Below are 24352 nucleotides of genomic sequence, written 5' to 3'. Positions count from 1 at the left end.
TGACTCTTAGGCGCTTTTCTATTGGTGAACAGTGGCCCAGCCTCTATTCTACTCCCCCCCCCCGTGCCTGCCAGGCCCAGGCCCCGCCCCCCTCGGCGCCTGAACTGCGCAGGCGCAGTAATTGGTCACGCTCGCTGCTGGCGGCCTCTCCGTGAGGTGACTGCGGCTGGGTACGCGGGTTCCTGGCTTCCAGGTGGCGGTTTCCTCCTGAGCCGGAGTCTGAAAGGACAGCGTATGACAAAAGGGCTCGCGTAGGTGTCTGGGGCCAATTTTCCTGCTTTGCTCTAACCTCAGGGCCGCTAACCCGTCCACCGGCAGTTTCCGGTTGGCAACCCCAGAGCGTCAGTGCTGCGTTGAGAGGTGAGGGGCCCGGGAGGGAACGTGGGGCGCGGGAAAGCAAAGGGGAGCCGAGATGTGGGGTGGCCAGGGGGAGGTCAGGAGAGGCGAGCAATGTCGGCTTCCCCAAAGTCCGCACTTAGGCCGGCGCTGCGGCTCACTAGGCTAATCTTCCACCTGCGACGCCGGCACACCGGATTCTGTCCCGGTTGCTCCTCTTCCAGGCCAGCTCTCTGCTGTGGCCCGGGAGTGCAGTGGAGGATGGCCCAAGTGCTTGGGTCCTGCACCCCATGGGAGACCAGAAGGAAGCGCCTGGCTCCTGGCTTCAGATCGGCTCAGCGCCGGCCGTAGCGGCAATTTGGGGGGTGAACCAACGGAAGGAAGACCTTTCTCTCTGTCTCTCTCTCTCTAACTCTGCCTGTCAAAAAATAATAATAAAAATTAAAAAGTCCGCACTTAAACTCCACCCCGCTCCTTGGAGAGAGAAGAGTGAAGGCCCGTGCGGTGCTAACCACGCGTTAGCATTGGCTTTGGTGGTGGGCGTGAGCTTCCTTTGGCGTGCGCTCCCATTCCCGCCTGGTGGACGCATGTTCTTCTCCGAAGACCCAGCCTAGGCCACTTCTGGACATTTCTTGAACCGTGTCCTTCCTCTGGTACGGTTGTCCAGTTACCCCACAAGGTGTTCAGAGCGTTGGAGCGAGTTGATTCCTAGCCTGGTCACCCTAGGTGACCTTGAATAAATGATGTCTCCAAGCTTCCTCATTTTTCAAAAGAAATGATAGGGTTGTGGGACTTCAGTAAGAGAATGTGTATAAAATGCTTCCTGCGGAACAGCTATTGATAAATGTTCACGAAATATTGTTTTCCTAAGGGGTAGGAGAGAATACAGGCTTTACATTTCTTTAAGCTTTATGACACCAAGACTTTTATTTCTAATTTTTTAATAAAAAATTAAGATTTATTTATTTGAAAGGCAGAGAGAGAGAGATGGATCTTCTATGTGCTTGGTCACTCCCTAAATGGCTGCAACAGGCAGGACTAGGCCAGACCGAACCCAGGAGCTAGGAACTACAACCGGGTCTCCCACATGGATGGCAAGGACCCAAGCACTTGGGCCATCCTCTGCTGCTTTCCCAGGTGCATTAGCAGGGAGCTGGATCTGAAGTGGAGCAGCGGGGACTCCAGCTGGCCTCTGATATGGGATGCTAGTGTCAAACCCCACTGAGCAAGAACAATGGCCCTTGTGATTTAAAAAAAAAAAAAAAAAAAAAAAAAAGGCTCCTCTGAAAAAATCTTTGTGAAGCTGGGGTAAAGGAATTCTCATTAGGGGCAGAGACCTCCCTTACCTCCTGCCATACTGTCATTATAATGGCTGACATTGGCTTTTTTAAGATTTTATTTATTTATTTGAGAGGCAGAGTTACAGACAGAGAGACAGACAGACAGAAAGGTCTTCCTTTTGGTTCACTCCCCAAATGGCTGAAACGGCCAGAGCTGCGCCGATTGGAAGCCAGGAGCCAGGTGCTTTCTCCCATCTCCCATGTGGGTGCAGCGGCCCAATGATTTGGGCCATCTTCTGCTTTCCCAGGCCATAAAGAGCTGGATTGGAAGAATAGCAGCTGGGACTAGAACCTGGCACCCGTATGGGATGCCAGTGCTGCAGGCGGAGGATTAACCCATTGTGCCATGGCACCGGCCCCCTATTTTTTTTTTTTTTTGAAAGATTTATTTATTTATTTGAAAGAGTTACACAGAGAGAGGAGAGGCAGAGAGAGGGAGAGAGGGGTCTTCCATCCGCTGGTTCACTCCCCAATTGGCCGCAATGGCTGGAGCTTCTTCCAGGTCTCCCACATGGGTGCAGGGGCCCAAGGACCTGGGCCATCTTCTACTGCTTTCCCAGGTCATAGCAGAGAGCTGGATCGGAAGTCGAGCAGCCCGGTCTTTAACCAGTGCCCATATGGGATGCCGGCACTTCAGGCCAGGGCGTTAACCTGCTGTGTCACAGCCCAGGCCCCTAATTTTATTTATTTATTTATTTATTTATTTATTTATTTATTTTTTACAGGCAGAGTGGACAGTGAGAGAGAGACAGAGACAGAGAGAAAGGTCTTCCTTTTGCCGTTGGTTCACCCTCCAATGGCTGCTGCTGCCAGCGCGCTACAGCCACTGCACCACGCTGATCCAAAAGCAAGAGCCAGGTACTTATCCTGGTCTCCCATGGGGTGCAGGGCCCAAGCACTTGGGCCATCCTCCACTGCACTCCCTGGCCACAGCAGAGAGCTGGCCTGGAAGAGGGGCAACCGGGACAGAATCCGGCACCCCGACCAGGACTAGAACCCGGTGTGCCAGCGCCGCTAGGCGGAGGATTAGCCTGTTGAGCCGCGGCGCCGGCCCTAATTATTTTTTAAAGATTTATTTTTATTTATTTGAAAGAGTTACAGAAAGAGGTAGACAGAGAGAGAGAGGTATTCCATCCGTTGGTTCCCTCCCCAGATGGCTGCAATAGCCAGAGCTGCACCTATCTGAAGCCAGGAGCTTCTTCTGGGTCTCCCACATGCATGCAGGGGCCCAAGGACTTGGGACATCTTCTACTGCTACCCCAGGCCATAGCAGAGAGTTGGATCAGAAGAGAGCAGCTGGGACTAGAACCGGCGCCCATATAGGATGCCGGGGCTTCAGGCCAGGGGTTTAACCCTTGCGCCACAGCGCCAGCAGCAGAACTCTTGAGTTTTTAAGATTGTGGCTTATCCCAGTTAACTGAAGTTTGCTCCCAAGGCAGGTGCAGGGTGAGCATGTGTTGCCTGCCCTAATTTTAGACAAAAGGCTATCTGGAATAGGCTGTGAGATTAATCTGCTTCACTTTTCAGGGTACACTGACTCTCTTGGGCTAAAGCAGTAATCAAACAAGGCTAGCTACTTTCCTCAGCAGAAACAAATCAACTTAATTAAGGCTCACTTGGGAATTAACTGTTTCCTCTCTAAAAACCAGGTTCTAGGCAGGTATCCTATTCTAAAAGCTGAAATCAAATAGTAGAAGTTTTTAGAGAACTTGATCATAAAGGGCCATTCTCTTTTAGCTGAGTAAAATGCATATATATAAACATACAGCCACTAGTGTGTGATTTAAAAATAATTCCTTTATTCATTGGCTAGTAAAACATTCTTTGAAGCCATTGCTCATCTTTTCAAAAAAAAATATCAAAATGGTTCAGTTAAAGCCACTTAACCATTTGGAATTTTACATTAAGTCAAGTCCTTGGGCCTTAACCCTCTAAATTAGTGAGATCCCTGGGTTAGCACTCTAGAGACTAATGGGGCCTGCACACTTTCCAGGCCGTTTCTTCCGCCAGACAGCATGACAAGGAAGTGAACGCATTTTTCCATCAAGAGCAGCTGCTGCTTTGATCTCATCAGCGTGCAGAATACCTTCCTGCCTCTGAAACCCTCCTGGTTTAGGATGGGCTGGCAGAGATGTTGGTTTGCTGCTCTCTACAGCCTGCAGTCAGTGAGCTTCAGTTAGTTTGAGGAAAAGGGGATGAATTCTTAGGGATCTGAAAAGAAATGAAACGAGTTAATGCCAGGATAAGCTGGGAGTGGGGTAAAGGGGATGACTGTGTTGGTGCACAGTGGTTTAAGCTGCTGCTTGGGAGACCCGCATCCCATACTGGATTGCACAGGAACAGGTTCCTGCTTCTACTTCCTGCTAATGTGCCTGGGAGGCAGCTGATGATGACTTAGGTATTTCTGTCTGCCACCCATGTGGGAGACCCAGATGGAGTTCCTGGCTCCTGGCTTTAGCCTGGCCTAGCTCTGGCTATGTGGGCATTTAGAGAGTGAAATTAGCAGATGGAAGATCTCTCCCTCTCTAATTCTCTGCCTCTCACATACATACATACATAAAATAAAAAAATAAAAAAAAAAAAGGAAATGTGAACATCAGCCTTCCATTCAGAAATCCATAGCACTTAGGATATGGAAAGATGCCCACTGTATATTGTTGCCTGAAAATAGAATTAATAACACATTCAGTACAGCTTGTTCTAGTTTTGTAAAAACAATTCTAGTTAAATGTTAAATTTTCACTATCTCAGTGGTGGGGTTATATATATATTTTTTTCCTTTTAAAGATTTATCTTATTTATTTGAAAGACAAAGTTACAGAGAGAGGTAGGGACGGAGAAACAGAGAGGTCTTCCACCTGCTGGTTCACTCCCAGATCTGAAGCCAGGAGCCAGGAGCTGCTTCTGGGTCTCCCTTTTGGGTGCAGGGGCCCAAAGACTTGGGCCATCCTCCACTGCTCTCCCAGGAGCATCAGCAGGGATACTGGAGTGGAGTGGAGCAGCTGGGACTCAAACCAGTGCCCATATGGAATGTAGACATTGCAGGCCAGGACTTTAACCCGTTGTGCCACAGTGCCGGCCCCTATTACCTTATTTTTCTATGTCATCTTATTTTTTAAAGATTTATTAGAAATTGAAAGACAGAGAGAGAAGGGAGGTGGGGAGAATCTTCACTGGTTCTTTCTCCAAATGGCCACAATGGCTGGGGCTGGAACAGGTCAAGGGCCTGAGTACTTGGGCCATCTTCTGCTTTCCTAGGCACATTAGCAGGGAGCTAGATCAGAAGTGGAACAGCTGGGACTTGAACTGGTGTCCATATGGGATGCCATCACTGCAGGTGGAGGCTTAATGTTTTATGCCATGGCACCAGTCCCCATCTAAACGTTCTATAATAAATTTGTATTATTCAAGGAATATGGAATTTAGTTTAGAAGTACATTATTAAGTGGTTGTGCAGCAAGAGTTTCTTGGGTGCCAGCAGGTGCTTTCCCAGGCACATCACCAGGGAGCTGGATTGGAAGTGGAACAGCCAGGACTCAGAGCTCACAGGATACTGGCATCCCAGGTGGTGGCCTAACCTGATGTGCCACAGTGCCAGCCCCTTTAAATATTTTAATCTACAAGTATAATCACATTAAAATATTAGAGAAAAAAAAGCAGTGATGGGAGGATAATTTTTTCAACTCAGATATAACCTTGTAAACAGTGATGTGCCAGTTTTTTTTTCTTAACATTAAAAGTTTTTTTAGTTTGATTTGAAAGGCAGAGTGGCAGGGAGAGATCTTCCATCTGCTAGTTCACTCCTCAAATTCCCACAACAGCTGAGGCTGGGCAGCCTGAAGCCATGGGCCAGGAACTCCATCCAGGCCTCCCAGGTGGGTAGCAGGGACCCAATTACTTGAGCTGTGATTTGTTGTCTCCAAGAGTGTGCCTAAGCGGGAAGCTAGACTGGAAGTGGAGAAGTAGAGACAGCATTTGATTACAGGCACTCCCCACCACAAGGCCAACGCCACCCCTCCTCAAAAGTTAAACACAGTTACCATTTGATCCAACAATTCCTCAACTAGATATATACTCAGCAAGTAAAAATATTTCTAGGGGCAGGCGCTGTGGTTTATAGGGGCAGGTGCTGTGGCTTAGCAGGCAAAGCCTCTGCCTATGGTGCCAGCATCTCATATGGGCTCCAGTTCTAGTCCTGGCTGTTCTTTCCATCCAGCTCTCTGCTATGGCCTGAGAAAGCAGCAGAAGATGCCGAAGTGCTTGATCCCCTGCACCAACATGGGAGGCCAGGAAGAAGCTCCTGGCTCCTGGCTTTGGATCAGCCCAGATCTGGCCATTGTGTCCATTTGCAGAGTGAACCAGCAGATGGAAGACCTTTCTCTCTGTCTCTTCCTCTCTCTGTAACTCTACCTCTCAGATAAGTAAATAAATCTTTTTTAAAAAAAAGTTTTTCTACACAAAAACCTGTACTGTTCATTACTGCCCACTTCACTATAGCAATTGACAGCTTCTTTTCCCAGGCTGTGAGGTTAAACCTGTAACTAGAGTACAGCTGCCCAGGGAGAACACACATGTCAGAGCTCTCTGGATCAGGAAAAGATAAACAAAATGGGGAACCTCTAGAACTCCCCACCCTGCAAAAGTGGCAGTTACCCTTCTGACCAAATCAGTTTCTGCAAAGATGTGCAAAGCAACATTACTCTAATAGCCCATAAGTGGAAACATTGCAACTATCCATTAACTGATGGATGTATAAGATGGTGTGCCCACACAGTGGACTGTGCAATCATAAAAAGGAATGCAGCACTCAAACATGCTAAAATATGGATGAACCTTGACTACATTATGCTAAGTGAAGAAACTAGACACAGGGGCACATGCTGTATCAATGTCCAGAAAGATGAGTTGTCCCAGGGGCTGGGGAAGAGGGCATGACTGCTGCTGGGTGCAGGCTTTCTCCCTGGAATGATGAAAATGTTCTCCATTTAGATGGCACTGATCAGTGCTCAACTTTCTGAGTGTAATAAAAACTAGTCAATTGTATACATTTAAAGGGTAAACTTATGGTATGTGAATTCTACCTCTATAAAGCTGTTATTTTAAAAAACAGGGGAAAAGCAATGGCAGATTCTAGACCATTTAGTGTTTTTTTTGTTTTTGTTTTTGTTTTTTTTTTTGACAGGCAGAGTGGACAGTGAGAGAGAGAGACAGAGAGAAAGGTCTTCCTTTTGCCGTTGGTTCACCCTCCAATGGCCGCCGTGGCCAGTGTGCTGCAGCCGGCGCACCGCGCTGATCCGATGGCAGGAGCCAGGTACTTATCCTGGTCTCCCATGGGGTGCAGGGCCCAAGTGCTTGGGCCATCCTCCACTGCAGTCCCTGGCCACAGCAGAGAGCTGGCCTGGAAGAGGAGCAACTGGGACTAGAACCCGGTGTGCCGGTGCCGCAAGGCGGAGGATTAGCCTAGTGAGCCGCGGCGCCGGCCATTTAGTGTTTTAAATATCCATGTGCCAAGAATTTGAAAACCAGAGTCTTTTGTACACTATAGCTAAATGTATATTAAGAAATCAGTTTTCATTCAGAGTGGCCATACATCAAAAGCTTAGGGCCTTCTCTGTTTTGTCAGTGCACCTTCCTACTCTTAGTCACGTGGTAACTAGGACCTGAGAAGGCACTTACCTTTGGCAGCAGATTCAAGTTGAAAGGCCCAGTTTCTGGATCAGGAACATCAGGCTGTGGTCAGTGTGGGTCTATTAAAGGCAGCAACTGTCCACAACGAGCATTCAGCTTCAGACATGCCAAGTCATCTGACCGTGTGGGCCCAATGTTCAGTATTGCAATTGGCAGTTTCTTGTCTCGGGCTGTGAGGACAAACCTGTAACCAGAGTACACCTGCCCCGGGGAGAAGATTTATGTAAGAGATCTATACGTGAAAAAAGACAAACCAAACAGGGAACCTCTAGGACTTCCCACCCCACCTAAAGGACCAAGTCCATTACCTGCAAGGATGATCCCACCACCAAGAGGGCATCAGCCTCTTTTACACGTCTGTGCACAAAATCAACTTTGTCAGGGTTTACTGTGTCCCCGAAGAAAACAACATCTGGTTTCAGAGGGCCTCCACATCGGATGCAGGCTGGGACCTGGAAGCTTTGCACCTGCTCCTCAGAGAGAAAGACGTCACCATCAGGAGCCAGGCCGTGGACCTCAGCACTCCAGTGGGGATTCAGGGCTTTGAAGCGCTCCTGCAGCAGCCCCCGGGGAGTCTGCTCACCACAATCCAAGCAGAGGACCCTAAAACCAAAGAAGAGCCAGCTAACAGGTTGTCCTGGAAACCATGCAGCTACCAAGACGTTTCACCCCAACCATTTCTCAGTTCCTCCATCACTGCTTGCTTTTCCTCACACTCACAGTTTCCCTGTTATTGTTTATTTATTTTTATTTATTCTTTGAAATGAAGAGTTACTGACAGAGGGAGAGGCAGAGAGAAAGGTCTTCCATCCACTGGTCCATTCCCCAAATGGCTGCAATGGCTGGAGCTGGGCTTTAAAAAAGCCAGGAGTCTGGAGCTTCCAGGTCTCCCATGTGGGTGCAGGGGCCCAAGGACTTGGGCCATCTTCTACTGCTTTCCCAGGCCATGGCAAAGAGCTGGTTCAGAAGAGGAGCAGCTGGGAGTAGAACCGGTGCCTATACAGGATGCGGGAGCTGCAGGCGGAGGATTAACCTACTGCACTACCTCCCATTGGCAGTGCTCCCGCCCCGTTGTTATTTAATTTTTACTATGTGAAAGGCAGAGAGAAAAAAAGAGATCTCCCATTCACTGGTTCATTTCCAAAATGCCCATAACAGAGCTAGGGCCAGGCTGAAGCCAAGAGCCAGGAACTACCATGTATAGGTCTACCATGTGGGGGTAGGGGCCCAACTACTAGAGCCTCAGGAGGCACAGCAGCAGGGATCACGTGGAGCCAGGGGGCTGCGCTGCGGTGCAGTGCGCTAAACGTCTGCTGCAGGGCAGGACTCCCAGATGGGCACCACTTCGAGTCCCACTGCTCCTCTTCCCACCCAGCTTTCTGTTGTGGTCTGGGAAAGCAGCAGCAGATGGCCCAAGTGCTTGGGCCCCTGCACCCACATGGGAGACCCAGAGGAAGCTCCTGGCTCTTGGCTGCAGATTGGCTCAGCTCTGGCTGTTGTGGTCATCTGGGGAGTGAACCAGCTTTCTCTCTGTCCCCCTCTCCCCCTGCCCATAATTCTACCTCTCAAATAAATAAATAAATAAATCTCAAAAAAAGAGTAGAGCCAGGACTCAAACCCAGGCACTCTGACATGGGATACAGGCGTCCCAAGTGGTGTCTGAACCACAAATGCCTGTACTTCCCCACTATTTTAAGCATACTTTTTCAGGATCTATTTAGCTTACTGGCCTGTTTCTCACCTTCCTTCCACTGCCAACCTTGTAGAATAAGTAATGTCTATTTCCTTATTACATTCTCTCACTTTCAGCTAACTCACGTTTGTCCTGAACATGATTGCAAATGCTTTACCAAGTGATCTCCTTGATACCAAAAACCAGTGCTCCCCCTCCCTTTAGTCTTTCATCTGTTCATTTGCTGTGATTGTTGCTGTCACCATCCTCTACTGGCTGTACAAGAGGGAAAGAGACCAGAAGAGACAACTTGCTACTGTGTTTCCCGCCCTGTAGTGCCCTGCACCAAGCACCAGGGAAGTCTGCCAGCAGGAAGACCATCACCATACGTGGGCCCTCAACCTTGGATCTCATGAGCTGAAATAAACCCCTCCCCCCCCCCTTTTTTTTTTTGACAGGCAGAGTGGACAGTGAGAGAGAGAAAGGTCTTCCTTTACCGTTGGTTCACCCCCCAATGGCCACTGTGACTGGCACGCTATGGCTGGCACACTGCGCTGATCCGAAGCCAAGAGCCACGTGCTTCTCCTGGTCTCCCATGTGGGTGCGGGGCCCAAGGACCTGGGCCATCCTCCACTGCACTCCCGGGCCACAACAGAGAGCTGGCCTGGAAGAGGGGCAACCAGGACAGAATCTGGCACCCCGACCGGGACTAGAACCCGAGGTGCCAGTGCCGCAGGCAGAGGATTAGCCTATTGAGCCGCGGCACCAGCCTAAACCCCTTTTCTTAACAACTCACAGGTCTCTGTATTTTGTTATTGGCAACAACAAAAAAAAGACCAATCCAGAAAGTTATTTTTCACTGCCTCAGTGCTTGTGTAATGACTTGTCTTACAGTCTTGTATGACTGTCAAGCCCTAGTTCTATTTCCAGATCTTGACTGTCAAGCTTAGTCTCTACCTTCAAAATTCCCCCCCTAACTTCTTTATCTTCCAAAACCCTCGAGGGAAAAAATGTTCCTCATTTTTCTTTTAATCTTGTAAACCATCGGATTATGTTTATTTTTCTTCCTTAAAGGCCCCCTTTGAAATGACAAGATGTCTTGAATTTGTTTTAAAATGTTGAGGAAGAAACAGGGAGGGGCAGGCGTTTGGCACAGGGATTAAGACACCACTTGGGAAGACCATATCCCATATCAGAATGACTGGGTTCAAGGCAGGCTTCACTCCTGATTCCAGCTTCCTGCTAATGCATACCCTAAGAGAAGCAGGTGATGGCTCAAGTACTTGGGTCCCTGCCACCCACAGGGAAACCTGTTGAGTTCCTGCCTCTTGGCTTTGGTCTGGCCGAGCCCTGGCTGTTGCAAGTATTTAGGGAATGAACCAGCAGATAGAACATCTCTCTTCCTCTCCCTCCTTTTCTTTCTCTGTCTTTGCCTTTCAAATAAATAAAAATAAAAATTTGGAAAAAAATGTTTAAGAAGATTGAGGTGGAGAATGTCATGATTAAACCTTTGAATCTGGTTGAAGGCATATGGGCTTTTGTGAATTCTTGCAATGTTCATAAAAAAAATTTCATGAGCCGCTAGGCATCATTAACTCTAATTCCTCCAACAGCACCTTAGCCTGGCTCCTTCAGGGGGACCTCCCGACCCATTCTTTCTGGTCCCCTCCAGGCTTCCTCAAATGCTATTTTTATCCTGCACTTTTCTTGCTCAGAAACCACTCACAGTCCCCTTTGATGTCTCCCAACAGACCCACACCGCACTGATTTTCAAATGCAACCACGATTCGGGTCTAGCCTTCCCAGACAGTTGGATTTCATACTCGTCCCCAGTCCACACCTTCCAGAGGTCAGGCCAGACTCATGCAGGCTCTACAGGCTCTGTTCATTTAGCTACACGGGTGGGGAGCCTTGGTCCTTCCAAGGGCCAGCTGGATAGTTATGACTTCATTCGTGAGCCATTAGGAATTATCAACTTAGAAATTAGCCTGCTGTATATTATTGAATTTCTCACCTGTGGTTGCCTTGGCAGGGCCAGACCAAATGATTCCCCCCACCCCCCTTAGCCTAATCACACTTGAGCCAGTTTCAAGCCTCCCTTTATCCATACAGGCTTTCTCAGTAACTCCAATCTTTACTAAGTCAGGTTCTTTTAACATACACAGCACATACAGCAAGGACCACAAAACATAACAACTGCATTGATTTGCTAATGTTAAACATGTTATTTTTGTGCCCTCCCAAAGCATTACAAAGTTCCCACATATGAAGTAGACCACCTTTTTAAAACGATTATTTGGGCCGGTGCTGTGGCTCACTAGGCTAATCCTCCACCTAGTGGCGCCGGCACACCCGGTTCTAGTCCCGGTCGGGGCGCCGGATTCTTTCCCGGTTGCCCCTCTTCCAGGCCAGCTCTCTACTGTGGCCGAGGGGCAGTGGAGGATGGCCCAAAGTGCTTGGGCCCTGCACCGCATGGGAGACCAGGAGAAGCACCTGGCTCCTGCCTTCGGATCAGTGCGGTGCGCCGGCCGCAGCGCACCAGCTGTGGAAGCCATTGGAGGGTGAACTAACGGCAAAAGGAAGACCTTTCTCTCTGTCTCTCTCACTATCCACTCTGCCTGTCAAAAAAAAAAAAAAAAAAAAAAGTAAATAAATAAAAATAAAAATAAAACAATTATTTGAAAGGCAGAGACAAAGAGATCTTCCATCTGCTGGCTCACTCCCCAAATGGCTGAAATGACCACGGCTGAGCCAGGAGCCCAGAACTCTTATCCATGTGGGTAGCAGGAACTCTTTCCATGTGGATACTTGAACCTTCTGCCTCCCAGGGTGTGCATTACCAGGAAGCTGTAGTGAAGGAGTATCTGGGACTTGAACCAGGCTCTCAGAGATGTGGGCATCCCAACTGGCTGTTTAACCCACTTTGCTAACATACCCCCACCACATTTTATACTTTAGTTGTGATCCCTGCGTAATAGCATACCAATATACACCATACATAAAATACCGTGTAACTGTTTTAGATTGGCAGACAGATTTCAGTCCTCAGAGCAGCATCTCTAGGGCCTAAAATGATTAAAAAAAAAAAAAAGAAGAAAAGAAAAAGTGGCCTCCAGGATAGGGCATTTAGGGTCAGTTAAAACATTGACTGGGATGCCAGCTTCCCATATCAATACCTGGGTTTAGGTCTCAGCTTTGCTCCCAATTCCAGCTTCTTGCTCATAGTGCACCCTTGGAAAGCAGTTATGATCCCCTGGCTATTGTGGGCATTTGGGAGTGAACCAGTGGGTGGGAGATCTCTCTGCTTTTCCAAATAAAAAAAAATTTTTTTTAATGCTCTCCTATTAGTTACAAGTCATTGCCAGGGATGCAGGCATGACACCCTGCCTATGTGTTCAGGTCATCTATATGTATGGAGTTCTGACTGCCTGCCAGAGGCCACACTGTGTTCTCTGTGTGGAGGCAGCAGACACCCCGCCATCTTAGCAGGTGCTGTTGGTGTTTTGCTCATATCCTCCTCAGTCTCCCTGGAAGTCAGCTGTACACAGTTTTCTTTGAAGCTTCCTCCACCTCCCTCACTTAGGATGCTCTCTAGATGCAGAAGCTTCCTTGGGAGAAGCACAATCAAAGTGTTACAGAACCAAGTTCCTAAGAGTGACCAATGAGAGATGGGCGGTGGTGGATTAATACCTCAGCTTCCTTGACTTCCAGGGAGAAAATTCCAGTGCAAATCCTGGACAGTCAGGAGTTGCCATGGTTTGGGTGTGGTTAGTACCCAAAGGGTTCCTGTGCTGGCAGGTAGGTCCCAGTGTGACAATGATGAGACCTTTAAGAGGTGGGGCCTAGTGGGAGTTCATTACTGGGCCCTCCTTGTTCTTTGGCTTCCTGTCTGGTCCTGTGACTTCTTCTCACAAGCCCTCCTGCCATGACACCATCCACTGCTGGGCCCTCATCAGAGGCTAAACCAACGGGGCCACAGGTCTTGGACATTCAGCCTCTGAAATTATAAACTAAATTAGCATCTTTTTAATAAGACAGGCAGGGGCCAGTGCCATGGCGTAGCGGGTAAAGCCACTGCCTGTGGTGCCGGCATCCCATATGGGTGCCAGTTCAAGTCTCAGCTGCTCTACTTCCGATCTAGCTCTCTGCTATGGCCTAGGAAAGCAGTAGAGGATGGCCCAAGTCCTTGAGCCCCTGCACCTGCGTGGGAGACCCAGCAGAAGCTCCTAGCTCCTGGGCCCAGCTCCGCCTGTTGTGGCCATTTGGGCAGTGAACCAGCCAATAGAAGGCCTTTCTCTCTCTGATTTGCCTCTGCCTCTCTGTAACTCTGCCTTTCCAATAAATAAACAAATCTTAAAAAAAAAAAAAAAAAAAAAAAAAAAAAAAAAAAAAAGGAGAGCGAGAGAGAGAGAAAGGCAGAGTGACAGAGAGCAAGTGCATTTCACTTGCTGGTTCACTCCCCAAAGGCCCATAATGGCCAGGATTGGGTCAAGCCAAAGCCAGAAGCCATGAACTCAATCCATGTCTCCTACATGAGTGGCATGCACTCAAGTATTTGAGCCATCATCTGCTGCCTCTGACAGTGGGCATTTGCAGAAACTTGGATTGGAAGCAGAGGCAGGACTCCATCCCAGACATTTCGAAATGAGATATGGGTGACCCAAGCAGCAACTTAATCCACTGTGCCACACACAGACCCCAGCTTCTTTCTTCATAAGTGACTCAACTGCAGGTATCTTGTTTCATTAACAGAAAAGGGACTAAAACAGGGTCACTCACAGGATTGAGCGTCAGCTCCCCAAAGGAGCAGCTCACTCACAAATGCACTCTTTCTAGGTTTTTTTTTTTTTTTCCCTTCCCTGTTCTCTGTTTCCATTCCTTGAGTTTACTGGCATCAACTCCAAAAACACAACTTGCCCCCAAATCTCTCTCTCAAGGTCAAACCAAGACAACCATGACCAAGACAGCCAAGGTCCCTTGCTCTTGTGAAACAACAGGCATCTTTGTGTTCAAGCAATTCAGACCATCCTGCACCTGTGCATGCATCCATGGAGCTCCGTCAGGCGCTGACTCCCTGCCTTGGTGTGCAAGGCATCCACGTTTTGGGTCACCAACCAGTGCAGCTTTCCAAGTTTCTCCCACTTGTTCAGAGCCCAGTGTGCAGGGTTCGGCTGGTGGGAGGAAAACTGAGGCCAGCCCACAAAGTTTCTCGCCCAGTACCGCTGGCGGATGGGAGCACTCCGTACAAAGTCGCTATGCTGGATAGGCCTCCGGTCAGTGCGTGCATAAAGTCCCACTTTCTCTGACCTGTAGTCTGGAATCCCCGACTCGGTGGAGATTCCTGCCCCAGTCATCACGAGGACTCTCTTGGAAAGAGTGATGAAGCGCTGTAACTCTTTGACCTTTTCAGGATCCAGAGGAGGACTTGGTGGCACAAATAACTCAACGGATCCATGTGAGCACTGCCGGCTGAGGTTGGGGATCCAATGGCCTTTTCCTGACCTGAAAGTCAACCCACAGCTCATCCGCATTCTAAAGAAAAAGAAATCTCATGTGAGAAACTAGTTTCTTTTCTTTTTTTTTTTTTTTTTTGACAGGCAGAGTGGACAGTGAGAGAGAGACAGAGAGAAAGGTCTTCCTTTTCCATTGGTTCACCCTCCAATGGCCACTGCGGCCAGCGCACCACGCCTATCTGAAGGCAGGAGCCAGGTGCTTCTCCTGGTCTCCCATGGGGTGCAGGGCCCAAGCACTTGGGCCATCCTCCACTGCACTCCCTGGCCACAGCAGAGAGCTGGCTTGGAAGAGAGGCAACCAGGACAGAATCCGGTGCCCGGCTGGGACTAGAACCCGGTGTGCCGGCGCCACAAGGCGGAGGATTAGCCTACTGAGCCGTGGCGCCGGCCCAGTTTCATATATTTTTTTTTTTTTTTATCTTTTTTTTTTTTTTTTTTTTTTTTTTTTTTGACAGGCAGAGTGGACAGTGAGAGAGAGAGACAGAGAGAAAGGTCTTCCTTTGCCGTTGGTTCACCCTCCAATGGCCGCCGCGGCCGGCGCGCTGCGGCCGGCGCACCGCGCTGATCCGATGGCAGGAGCCAGGAGCCAGGTGCTTTTCCTGGTCTCCCATGGGGTGCAGGGCCCAAGCACTTGGGCCATCCTCCACTGCACTCCCTGGCCACAGCAGAGAGCTGGCTTGGAAGAGAGGCAACTGGGACAGAATCCGGTGCCCGGCTGGGACTAGAACCCGGTGTGCTGGCGCCACAAGGCGGAGGATTAGCCTACTGAGGCGTGGCGCCGGCCCAGTTTCATATATTTTTAAAAAAGATTTACTGAGGGGCTAGTGCTGTGGCACAGTAGGTTAATCCTCCACCTGCAGCACCGGCATCCCATATTGTCACTAGTTCTAGACCCAGCTGCTCCTCTTCTGATCCAGCTCTCTGCTAGCCTGAGAAAGCAGTAGAGGATGGCCCAAGTCCTTGGACCCCTGCACCTATGTGGGACACCCAGAAGAAGCTCCTGGCTCCTGGCTTTGGATCGGCTCAGCTCTGGCTGTTGCAGCCATTTGGGGAGTGAACCAGCAGATGGAAGACCTTTCTCTCTGTCTCTCCCTCTCATTGTCTGTAACTCTACCTCTCAAATAAATAAACAAAATCTTAAAAAAAAAAAAAAAAAGATTTACTGATTTGAAAGGCAGAGAGGCAGAGCATTAGAGAGAATTACCATCTACTGGTTCACTCCACAAAGGCTACAACAGCCAAGTGTGGGCCAGACCGAAACCAGGAGTCAGGAACTCCATCCTGTTCTCCCACATGAAGCAGGGGCCCATGTACTTGGGCCATCAGTCCACTGCCTTCCCAGATACATTAGCAGGGAGCTGGATCAGAAGCAGAACAGCCAGGACTTGAACCGTGTTTTGATAAGGTATTCTGACACTGGAAGTGGTGTTTTAACACACTATGCCACAGTGTCAGTCCCAGAAACTGGTTTTAAAAGCAAAGGTAACCAGCAATAGATGAAAGGGTAGACACATTGTGGTCTATCCACACAATGGAATATTATCCAGCTGTAAAAATGAACTTCTGTTACATGCTATAACACAGATAAACACCAAATACATTTTGCTAAGTGTTAGAAGTCAGTCACGGCCAGCGCCGCGGTCGCGGCTCACTAGGCTAATCCTCCACCTAGCGGCACCGGCACACCGGGTTCTAGTCGCGGTCGGGGCGCCGGATTCTGTCCCGGTTGCCCCCCTTGTCAAAAAAAAAAAAAAAAGTCAGTCACAAAATGGCAAATTTAATTCCACTTCTGTGAAACATACACAATAAAGGGAAGGTAAGTGCTTTGGATCAAATCCCCGCTCTGCTCCTGATTCCAGCTTCCTGCTAATGCACACCCTGGGAGGCAGCAGGTGATGGCCCATGTGGTTGGGTCCCTGCTACCCCCATGGGAGGCCCAGACTGAGTTGGCCCAGCCCAGACCTAGCTATTGTTTGCATTTGGGGAGTGAACCCACACTGGAGTGCACAGATTTGATACCTGACTCTGGCTCCTGATTCCAGCCTCTCACTAATACTCACCCTGAGAGGCCGTGCTGATGGCTCAAGTAATTGGTTGGCTTCTGGTCACCCACATGGGAAACCTGCATTGATTTCCCAGCTCCCAGCTGTCTTCCAACCCCCACTGTTGTTGGGGACATTTAGGAGTGAACCAGCAGATGGGAGTGTGGTCTCTCTCTCTCCACCTCTCAAAATAAATAAGGAAGTTTAAAAATGACATTTAAAAGACAACTGGAAAATTGAACATTAACTGGATATTAATATTAATAAATTACTGTTTTTAAAATGTCTAACAAATGGTATTATGATTCTTAAAAAAAATGTCCTCATTCTATGGAGTAACATGCTGCAGTTTTGGATGAAATGATGTATATGGAAGGACTTCTTTCAAAATAATATAAGGAGTATGGGGAACAAAGTAGTTAGGAATACACAAATGGGGGCCGGTGCTGTGGCTTAGTGGGTAAAGCCGCAGCCTGCAGTGCTGGCATCCCACATGGGCGCCGGTTCGTGTCCCAGCTGCTCTACTTCCAATCCAACCCTCTGCTATGGCCTGGGAAAGCAGTAGAAGATGGCCCAAGTCCTTGGGCCCCTACACCCATGTGGGAGACCCGGAAGAAGCTCCTGGCTCCCAGCTTTGGATCAGCGCAGCTCCGGCCATTGCAGCCAATTGCGGAGTGAACCAGCAGATGGAAGACCTCTCTCTCTGCCTCTCCTTCTCTCTCTGTGTAACTCTTTCAAATAAATAAATTAATTTTAAAAAAGGAATATACAAATGGAAAAGATTAAGCAAGAAACATTCATTGTTGACACTGGGTGATGGGTTCATGGCTGGGACTACAAAACAATTATTAAAACATTAAAAAGTAATTCCTTCGCAGTGGGCATTTATCCTAGTGTCCCTGTCCCCATTTATCCGCATGTCCCTGTCAGAGTATCTGAGTTCAATGCTCAGCTCTGGCTCCTGACTGGCTTCCTTCTAATGCAGACCCTGGGAGGCAGCAGTGATGGTTTACGTGGCTGGGCTCATATCACCCACATGGGACGCCTAGATTGCATCTCCAGCTTCTGGCTTTAGCCTCAGAGCCCAGCTCCAGCCATTGTGGGCATTTGGAAGGTGAAATGACGGATGGGAGCACTCGCTCTGCCTCTCAGAGGCATATGTACACTGAAGATGCCCTGGGGTACCCAGAGACTGGAAGGTCAGAAAGGCCAAAACCATGAGATGAAAAAAAATGCTTTGAATTTTAGCAGCTTAAGAGATAATGCATGATAATAAAGTAAGAAGACGAAAAGAAAAGAATGGGAATAAGTTTAAAGAGAAGCAAAAACATGGAATGTTTTATCCCAAAGGTATACAGAATCCCAATATCTAGACATATCAGTAGCCATACAGTATTTGGAAAAGACATATTTGAAATTAAATGTACAAAGTGAGCTAGGGCAAGTGACTTCTGAGTGTAGCTCCTTCATGTTGCCCTACATCTAAACAAAAGTAAGAAGCGAGGTCACATACTTATCAACAGTACAGAGAGAAACATGGACTAGATCTAAAAAATATAGACGGGCCGGCGCCGCGGCTCATTAGGCTAATCCTCCACCTGCGGAGCTGGCGCACTGGGTTCTAGTCCTGGTCGTCGGGGAGCCAGATTCTGTCCCAGTTGCCCCTCTTCTGGGCCAGCTCTCTGCTGTGGCCCGGGAGTGCAGTGGAGGATGGCCCAAGTCCTTGGGCCCTGCACCCCATGGGAGACCAGGAGAAGCACCTGGCTCCTGCCTTCGGATCAGCGCGATGCACAACGCACCGGCTGCGTCAGCCATTGGAGGGTGAACCAACGGCAAAAGGAAGACCTTTGTCTCTCTCTCTCTCTCACTGTCCACTCTGCCTGTCCAAAAAAAAAAAAAAAAATATATATATATATATATATATATATATATAGACAAACTTGAAACCATAGGCTGGAGATGACTGAAGCAAAGAAAAGGAGTGTACTCAAGTTAAAAACAAACAGTGTTGGGGCCAGTGTTGCGGCACAGCAGGTAAAGCTGCTGCCTGTAACGCTGGCATCTTCAATAGGGGCCAGGTCATGTCCCAGCTGCTCCACTCCAATCCAGCTCCCTGCAAATGGCCTAGGAAAAGCAGCAGAGGATGGCCCAAGTGCTTGGGCCCCTGCTACCCACGTGGAAGACCTGGAAGAAGCTCTTGGCTTTGGGCTAGCCCAGCCCCTGCCATTGCAGCCATCTGGGGAGTGAACCTGTGGTTGGAAAATTTCTCTCCTCCTCTCTAACTCAGACTTTCCAATACATAAATAAATCTTAAGGGAACAGAAAAAGGAAGGAAGGAAGAGGGGGAGAGAGAAACACACACACACACAAAGAGAAAAAGAAAGAAAGAAAGAAAGAAAGAAAGAAAGAAAGAAAGAAAGAAAGAAAGAAAGAAAGAAAGAAAGAAAGAAAGAAAGAAAGAAAGAAAGAGAGAGAGAGAGAGAGAGAAAGAAAAGAAAAGAAAAGAAAAGAAAAGAAAAGAAAAGAAAAGAAAAGAAAAGAAAAGAAAAGAAAAGAAAAGAAAAGTCTCCAGCAAGAATCCACAAATAAAGAAAATCTTGGGTAGCTTCCTTATTTCCTGTAAACAGTCCACACTAAATTGCATTTGGGAGCAGGTTTCTGGTGAGATTGGAAGACTTTTACAATTTATATATATAGTAAGCCACCAACCTAAAGGCACTAATAATCAGCAAAGTTGGGTATCAAGGTAAAATGGGTTGAGCCACTGCCTGCGACACTGGCATCCCATACGAATGCTGGCTAGAGACCTGGCTGCTCTACTTCTGATCCAGTTCCCTGCTAATGCTCTGAGAAGGCAGTACAAGACAGCTGAAGTCCTTGAGCTCCCACTGCCCATGTGGAAGCCTTGAATGAAGCTCCTAGCTCTTGGAGCTAGCTCTCCTAGCCCAACACCAGACATTGCAGCCACCTGGAGAGTGAACTAGTAGACAGAAGATCCCTCTGTCTCTCCCTCTCTTTAACTCTGCCTTTCAACTAAATAAATCTTTTTTTTTCCACTGAGTTTATATATATATATATATATATATATATATATATATATATATATATATATAAACGTTTATTTGAAAGGCAGGGATACAGAGAGGTAGAGGCAGAGGGAGAGAGAGGTCTTCCATTCACTGTTTCAGTCCCCAAATGGCCACAACAGCCAGAGCTGGGCCAATCCGAAGCCAAGAGCCAGGAGCTTCCTCTGAGTTTCCCACCTGGGTGCAGGGGCCCAAGGACTTGGGCCATCTTCTACTGCTTTCCCAGGCCACAGCAGAGAGCTGGATCAGAAGTGCAGCAGCTGGGGCTCCAACTGGTGCCCATATGGGATGCCGGCACTGCAGACGATAGCTTTACACTCTATGGCATAGTGCTGGCCCCTAAATAAATATTTTCAAAAAAAAATCAGCGAAGTTGGTCACTGAAACAGTAATATCAGGAGGGTAATGAGAGCCAACAGACACTGATAAAGATCTGGAGAGTAAGAATTTGTCAGAAATGCATGCAGCGCTTTTTCACAGAGGGTAAGAATATCCAGGCACCAGAGCAGAGATCCAGAGAGGAGCACAGGTTTTCATGTCAGCTAAGAAAGCGATCTGTCCTGACCACACTGCTCCCAGATGGCAGGATGGCATGCTTGGCAGAACAACCTACTGATACTGAATTAAACCACTTCAGTACCTTCAACTGATCCCACAAGGAACAAGCATATCTTATATATATATGCTTATATAAATTATAAAATTTATAATTTTACTTTGTAATCCAAATCAATCCTTTGCAAAACTTGGAAGGATGTGAGCCAGCTTCAAAATCTAACTCAAGGGCCGGCGCCGCGGCTCACTAGGCTAATCCTCTGCCTAGCGGCGCTGGCACACCGGGTTCTAGTCCCGGTCGGGGCGCCGGATTCTGTCCCGGTTGCCCCTCTTCCAGGCCAGCTCTCTGCTGTGGCCCGGGAGTGCAGTGGAGGATGGCCCAGGTGCTTGGGCCCTGCACCCGCACGGGAGACCAGGAAAAGCACCTGGCTCCTGGCTCCTGGCTCCTGCCATCGGATCAGCGCGGTGCGCCGGCCGCAGCATGCCGGCCGCGGCGGCCATTGGAGGGTGAACCAACGGCAAAGAAGACCTTTCTCTCTGTCTGTCTCTCTCACTGTCCACTCTGCCTGTCAAAAAATAAAAAAAAAAAAGAAAAAAAAATCTAACTCAAGAATGTATCAAGGAACCAGCGCTGTGACATAGCAGGTAAAGTCTCCACCTATAGTGCTGGCATCCCATATGGCTCCAATTCAAGTCCTGGCTGTCCTCCTCCGATCCAGTTCCCTGTTAATGTGCCTAGGATAGCAGTGGAAGATGGCCCAAGTCCCTGGACCCCTGCACCCGTGTGGGAGACCTGGAAGAAGCTCCAAGCTGCTGGCCTCCGACTGGTCCAGCTCCACTACTGCAGCCATTTGGGGAGTGAACGGATGGAGGACTTCTCTTTCTCTGCCTCTCCCTCTGTGTAACACTTTCAAATGAATAAATAAATCTTTAAAAAGAATTCATAGAAAATAACCATGGCCAATTTCAGGCTACAGGCCACCAATGGCTATTGAATTTGTGAGCATTTAACTGGCTGTCCCCCAGTACAGACTGATTCCAGCACACCCTCACCCTTCTGGATCCTATGAGTTCAACCTGAAATAACAAACCCACCTTTTTAAAAATTATTATTATTGTCATTATCTTTTGAATCCTTCGTTTTTGGTCAAGAATCTCCAATACCTTCCACACAATAAAATCTTGCTTACACACTGGACTATAAGCCAATCTTCCAGAGCTCTTAAGAACCTGTGCCAGGCTGGCGCCGTGGCTCACTTGGTTAATCCTATACCTGGGGTGCCGGCATCCCACATGGGCGCCGGGTTCTAGTCCCAGTTGCCCCTCTTCCAGTCCAGCTCTCTTCTGTGGCCCGGGAAGGCAGTGGAGGATGGCCCAAGTGCTTGGGCCCTATACCCGCATGGGAGACCAGGAGGAAGCACCTGGCTCCTGGCTTCGGATCGGCGCAGCACCGGCTGTGGTGGCCATTTGGGGAGTGAACCAATGGAACAAAGACCTTTCTCTCTGTCTATAACTCTTGTCAAAAAAAAAAAAAAAAAAAAAAAAGACCCTGTGCCAGAATTGTACCTTGCCACATCCCTCAAGTGGAAATTAGCTTCAAATGGCTGGGAATCCACCAAAGCTGGGAATCCGAGTAGCCACGGGAAACTATATTTTGGTTATAAACAGGGGAGGGGGGCGATGTAAGGAAGAAAATAATTGATGTCAGATGAGTTCCCTGTTAACGGCTCACCCCAGGACCCTTTGCATTGCTCTATCACGACTACGTCTCAAGATGTATTCGTGCAGATACACATCCCTGCGGGGTGGAGGTGCGGTCCTATACAAGCCCCCTTCCTAAATTCGTAAACGAGAATGCCCACATTTCTCCACAAGTACGAGCAGCGCATTTGTTACGTCTGGATTCCATGCGGGCCACTAAGCCCACAGACACCCCATCCTTCATTTCTTCTTCTTCCACCTTGTTTCTCGCTCAGCCCCCACCGCAGACCCCGCTTCAGACTCGGCGCGGAGACGAGCGCCCCGCGCGCGGGCTTCCGCAGCCGTGAAAACCAGGCTGCACGCACGGTCCGGCCTCCCTCGGACACTCCTCAGCGACACCCGAGCCACCAAGCGCACCAGAGCCCGGCGCCCCGAGACCCACGGGCCGAGGAAACCTGCGGACCGCACACACCACACTCACCTTCCACAGCTGCTCTTCGGACAGCGGGACGGCCAGGCTAGATGGTGCATTCTGGGAAGTGTAGTTCACCAGGCTGAAGTGACTCGAGAAAAACTACAAGCCCCACAATCCTTTGGGCCTCGCCACTGAGGGACTCGCTCGTCCAGGAGCGCCCCCTGTCGACCCTTCCTGGTAAGAGTTTGAACCTTGGTTCCTGAGGCGCGGCTCACTCCTGAGGTAGCGTTGGATGTTTGTCTCCCCTTTCAGACCGACTCCGCGACGTGGCTGGGGGTCCAACAACGAGAAACGGCTTGGGCACACGGGACTGAAGCAGAGCTGCTGGAGCGGCGGCGTCCCACGTCCGCGGGCGCGAGGGAAGTTACTCACCGTCACTGTGAAGGCTGTTGGCGTCCCTGGGACGGCGGGGTGGGCGGTCTGCCTCTTCAGCTTTGCGCAGTGGCAGTATCGTAGCCAATGAGGTTTATCCGAGGCGCGATTATTGCTAATTGAAAACTTTTCCCAATACCCCGCCGTGACGACTTGAAATATAGTCGGCATTGGCAATTTTTGACAGTCCCCTACGGGGACTGGATATACTTGGTCAAAAACTAGAGAAGTGTGTTGTGTTGTTACTGTTTATTCTGTGTCTGCTTTTAGGGTTGCTTTTGTAGGTATTTATGCAGCTCGCTGCTGGACTAGGAATTGGTCTAATTGTTTTGCAGTTCTAGGTGGACCGAAGTTCTCTTTGTGTTGGTTTGCGCTAACCCCGGTTTCCCCTAGTCTTGTCCTATTAGGAAGAGCAGGTGGCTCACCAGAGGGCCACCGCAGTTCCAGCAGCACCTGCTCTGTTCACCCTGCGGCCACTTCTTTGACTTGAGGCAAAGCATGTGTTCGCTGGGGACTAAGGTGGTGGCAGCACTACCCACAGTCCAAAAACAGCACTGGGCAGGATGGCCCCAGGGGTAAATTAGACCCAGCCCTTGCTTCAGAGTTCCCAGTCCAGAGAGATGACTACCAAGCAAACAAATGGAGTTCCTGGTTCCAGGCCTCAGTCTGGACCAGCCTAGGCCATTGTTTCCATTCAGGGGGTGAACAGCTAGATGGGAGATGGGAGATAAAATGGCAATTAAAATAAAATTAATTTTAATTCAAAATTAATTTTTAATTGAAAATTTAAAAATAAAAATCTAGATCAGTTCTCTTTTTTTTCCCCCTTCACAACACTGATATTCTGAAAAGGTCAAGAAATGCAGATTGTCCCACATTCTAGCTTCATCTAATTGCATTTTCAAGATTTATTTATTTGAAAGGCAGAATTACAGAAATAGAGAGAGATCTTCCATCTGCTAGTTCACTCTCCAAATAGCCAAAACAGCCAGAGCTGGGCTGGCCCAAAGCCAGGAGCTTCTTCAGGGTCTCCCTTGCGGGTTGCAGGGGCCCAAGTCAGACCTTTCTCTCTGTCTCTCCTTCTGTCTGTAACTCTACTTCTCAAATAAATAAAATAAAAACATTTTTAAAAAATCAAAATATATATATTAAAAATTTTAAACTTTTAATACTTGTTTATTTGAAAGGCAGAGAGACAGTAAGACAGAGATTTTCTACTCCCCAAATGGCCACAATAGCCAGGGCTGGACCAGGCAAAAGGCAGGAGCCAGGAACTCCATCCAAGTCTCCCATGCAGGTGGCAGGGACCCAAGTCCTTGTGGCATCACCTGCTGCCTCCCAGAGAGCACGTTGGCAGGAAGCTGGAATCAGAAACAGAGCTGGGGCCCAAAGTGCAGCTGGGACTCTACCCCAGGCACTCTGAAATGGGATGCAGACGTCCTAAGTGGTGGCTTAACCACTGCACCAAACTCCTGTCCCTGTTAGTGTTTTAGAGGGTAATCCAGTGGCGATTGGGCTCCACCTACCATTTCACAGCAAACTGAAGCCCAGAGGAGGAGTATGGAATCATAG

At 48.7% G+C, this 24352-nt stretch overlaps 1 protein-coding gene, 1 long non-coding RNA gene and 1 other non-coding gene across 4 annotated transcripts; 2 read left to right on the top strand and 1 right to left on the bottom strand.

Moving 5' to 3' along the window:
- Positions 1-238: 238 nt before the first annotated feature.
- On the top strand, positions 239-22987 carry LOC138847417 (uncharacterized). Its single transcript, XR_011385223.1, has 2 exons — positions 239-360; positions 22209-22987. It is a non-coding gene; the product is annotated as an uncharacterized lncRNA (long non-coding RNA).
- SIRT4 (sirtuin 4) lies at positions 3456-22537 on the bottom strand. 2 transcript variants are annotated; one of them, XM_070065999.1, is made up of 5 exons: positions 22415-22537; positions 14071-14568; positions 7673-7967; positions 7154-7565; positions 3456-6806 (listed from the first exon to the last, which is right to left on the bottom strand). In XM_070065999.1, the coding sequence occupies exons 1-4, from the start codon at positions 22462-22464 to the stop codon at positions 7413-7415; spliced, it is 996 nt and encodes a 331-aa protein (XP_069922100.1). In that variant the 5' UTR covers positions 22465-22537; the 3' UTR covers positions 3456-6806; positions 7154-7412. The 2 variants fall into 2 exon arrangements, with proteins under 2 accessions (XP_069922100.1, XP_002719861.3); XM_002719815.5 differs by having other exon boundaries at positions 3456-3887; positions 7353-7565.
- Positions 22839-22979, top strand: LOC127484770 (U4 spliceosomal RNA). The gene has a single exon (XR_007911981.1). It is a non-coding gene; the product is annotated as a U4 spliceosomal RNA (small nuclear RNA).
- Positions 22988-24352: the final 1365 nt, after the last annotated feature.

The sequence above is a fragment of the Oryctolagus cuniculus genome, chromosome 21, assembly GCF_964237555.1.
Source record: "Oryctolagus cuniculus chromosome 21, mOryCun1.1, whole genome shotgun sequence".
Lineage (NCBI taxonomy): Eukaryota > Metazoa > Chordata > Mammalia > Lagomorpha > Leporidae > Oryctolagus > Oryctolagus cuniculus.
The sequence above is the reverse complement of the archived record's forward strand: the minus strand, read 5'-3'. Positions and strand labels throughout refer to the sequence as shown.

What these genes read in the sequence shown, in the direction of transcription:
- SIRT4 (XM_070065999.1), bottom strand. Translation starts at nt 22,464, where the DNA reads ATGCACCATCTAGCCTGGCCGTCCCGCTGTCCGAAGAGCAGCTGTGGA. An exon ending in CCGAAGAGCAGCTGTGGAAG is followed by an intron (nt 14,569 to 22,414) that starts GTGAGTGTGGTG and finishes CTTTTTCTTTAG; the next exon opens with AATGCGGATGAGCTGTGGGT. An exon ending in CTCCATGGATGCATGCACAG is followed by an intron (nt 7,968 to 14,070) that starts GTGCAGGATGGT and finishes CTTTGGTTTTAG; the next exon opens with GGTCCTCTGCTTGGATTGTG.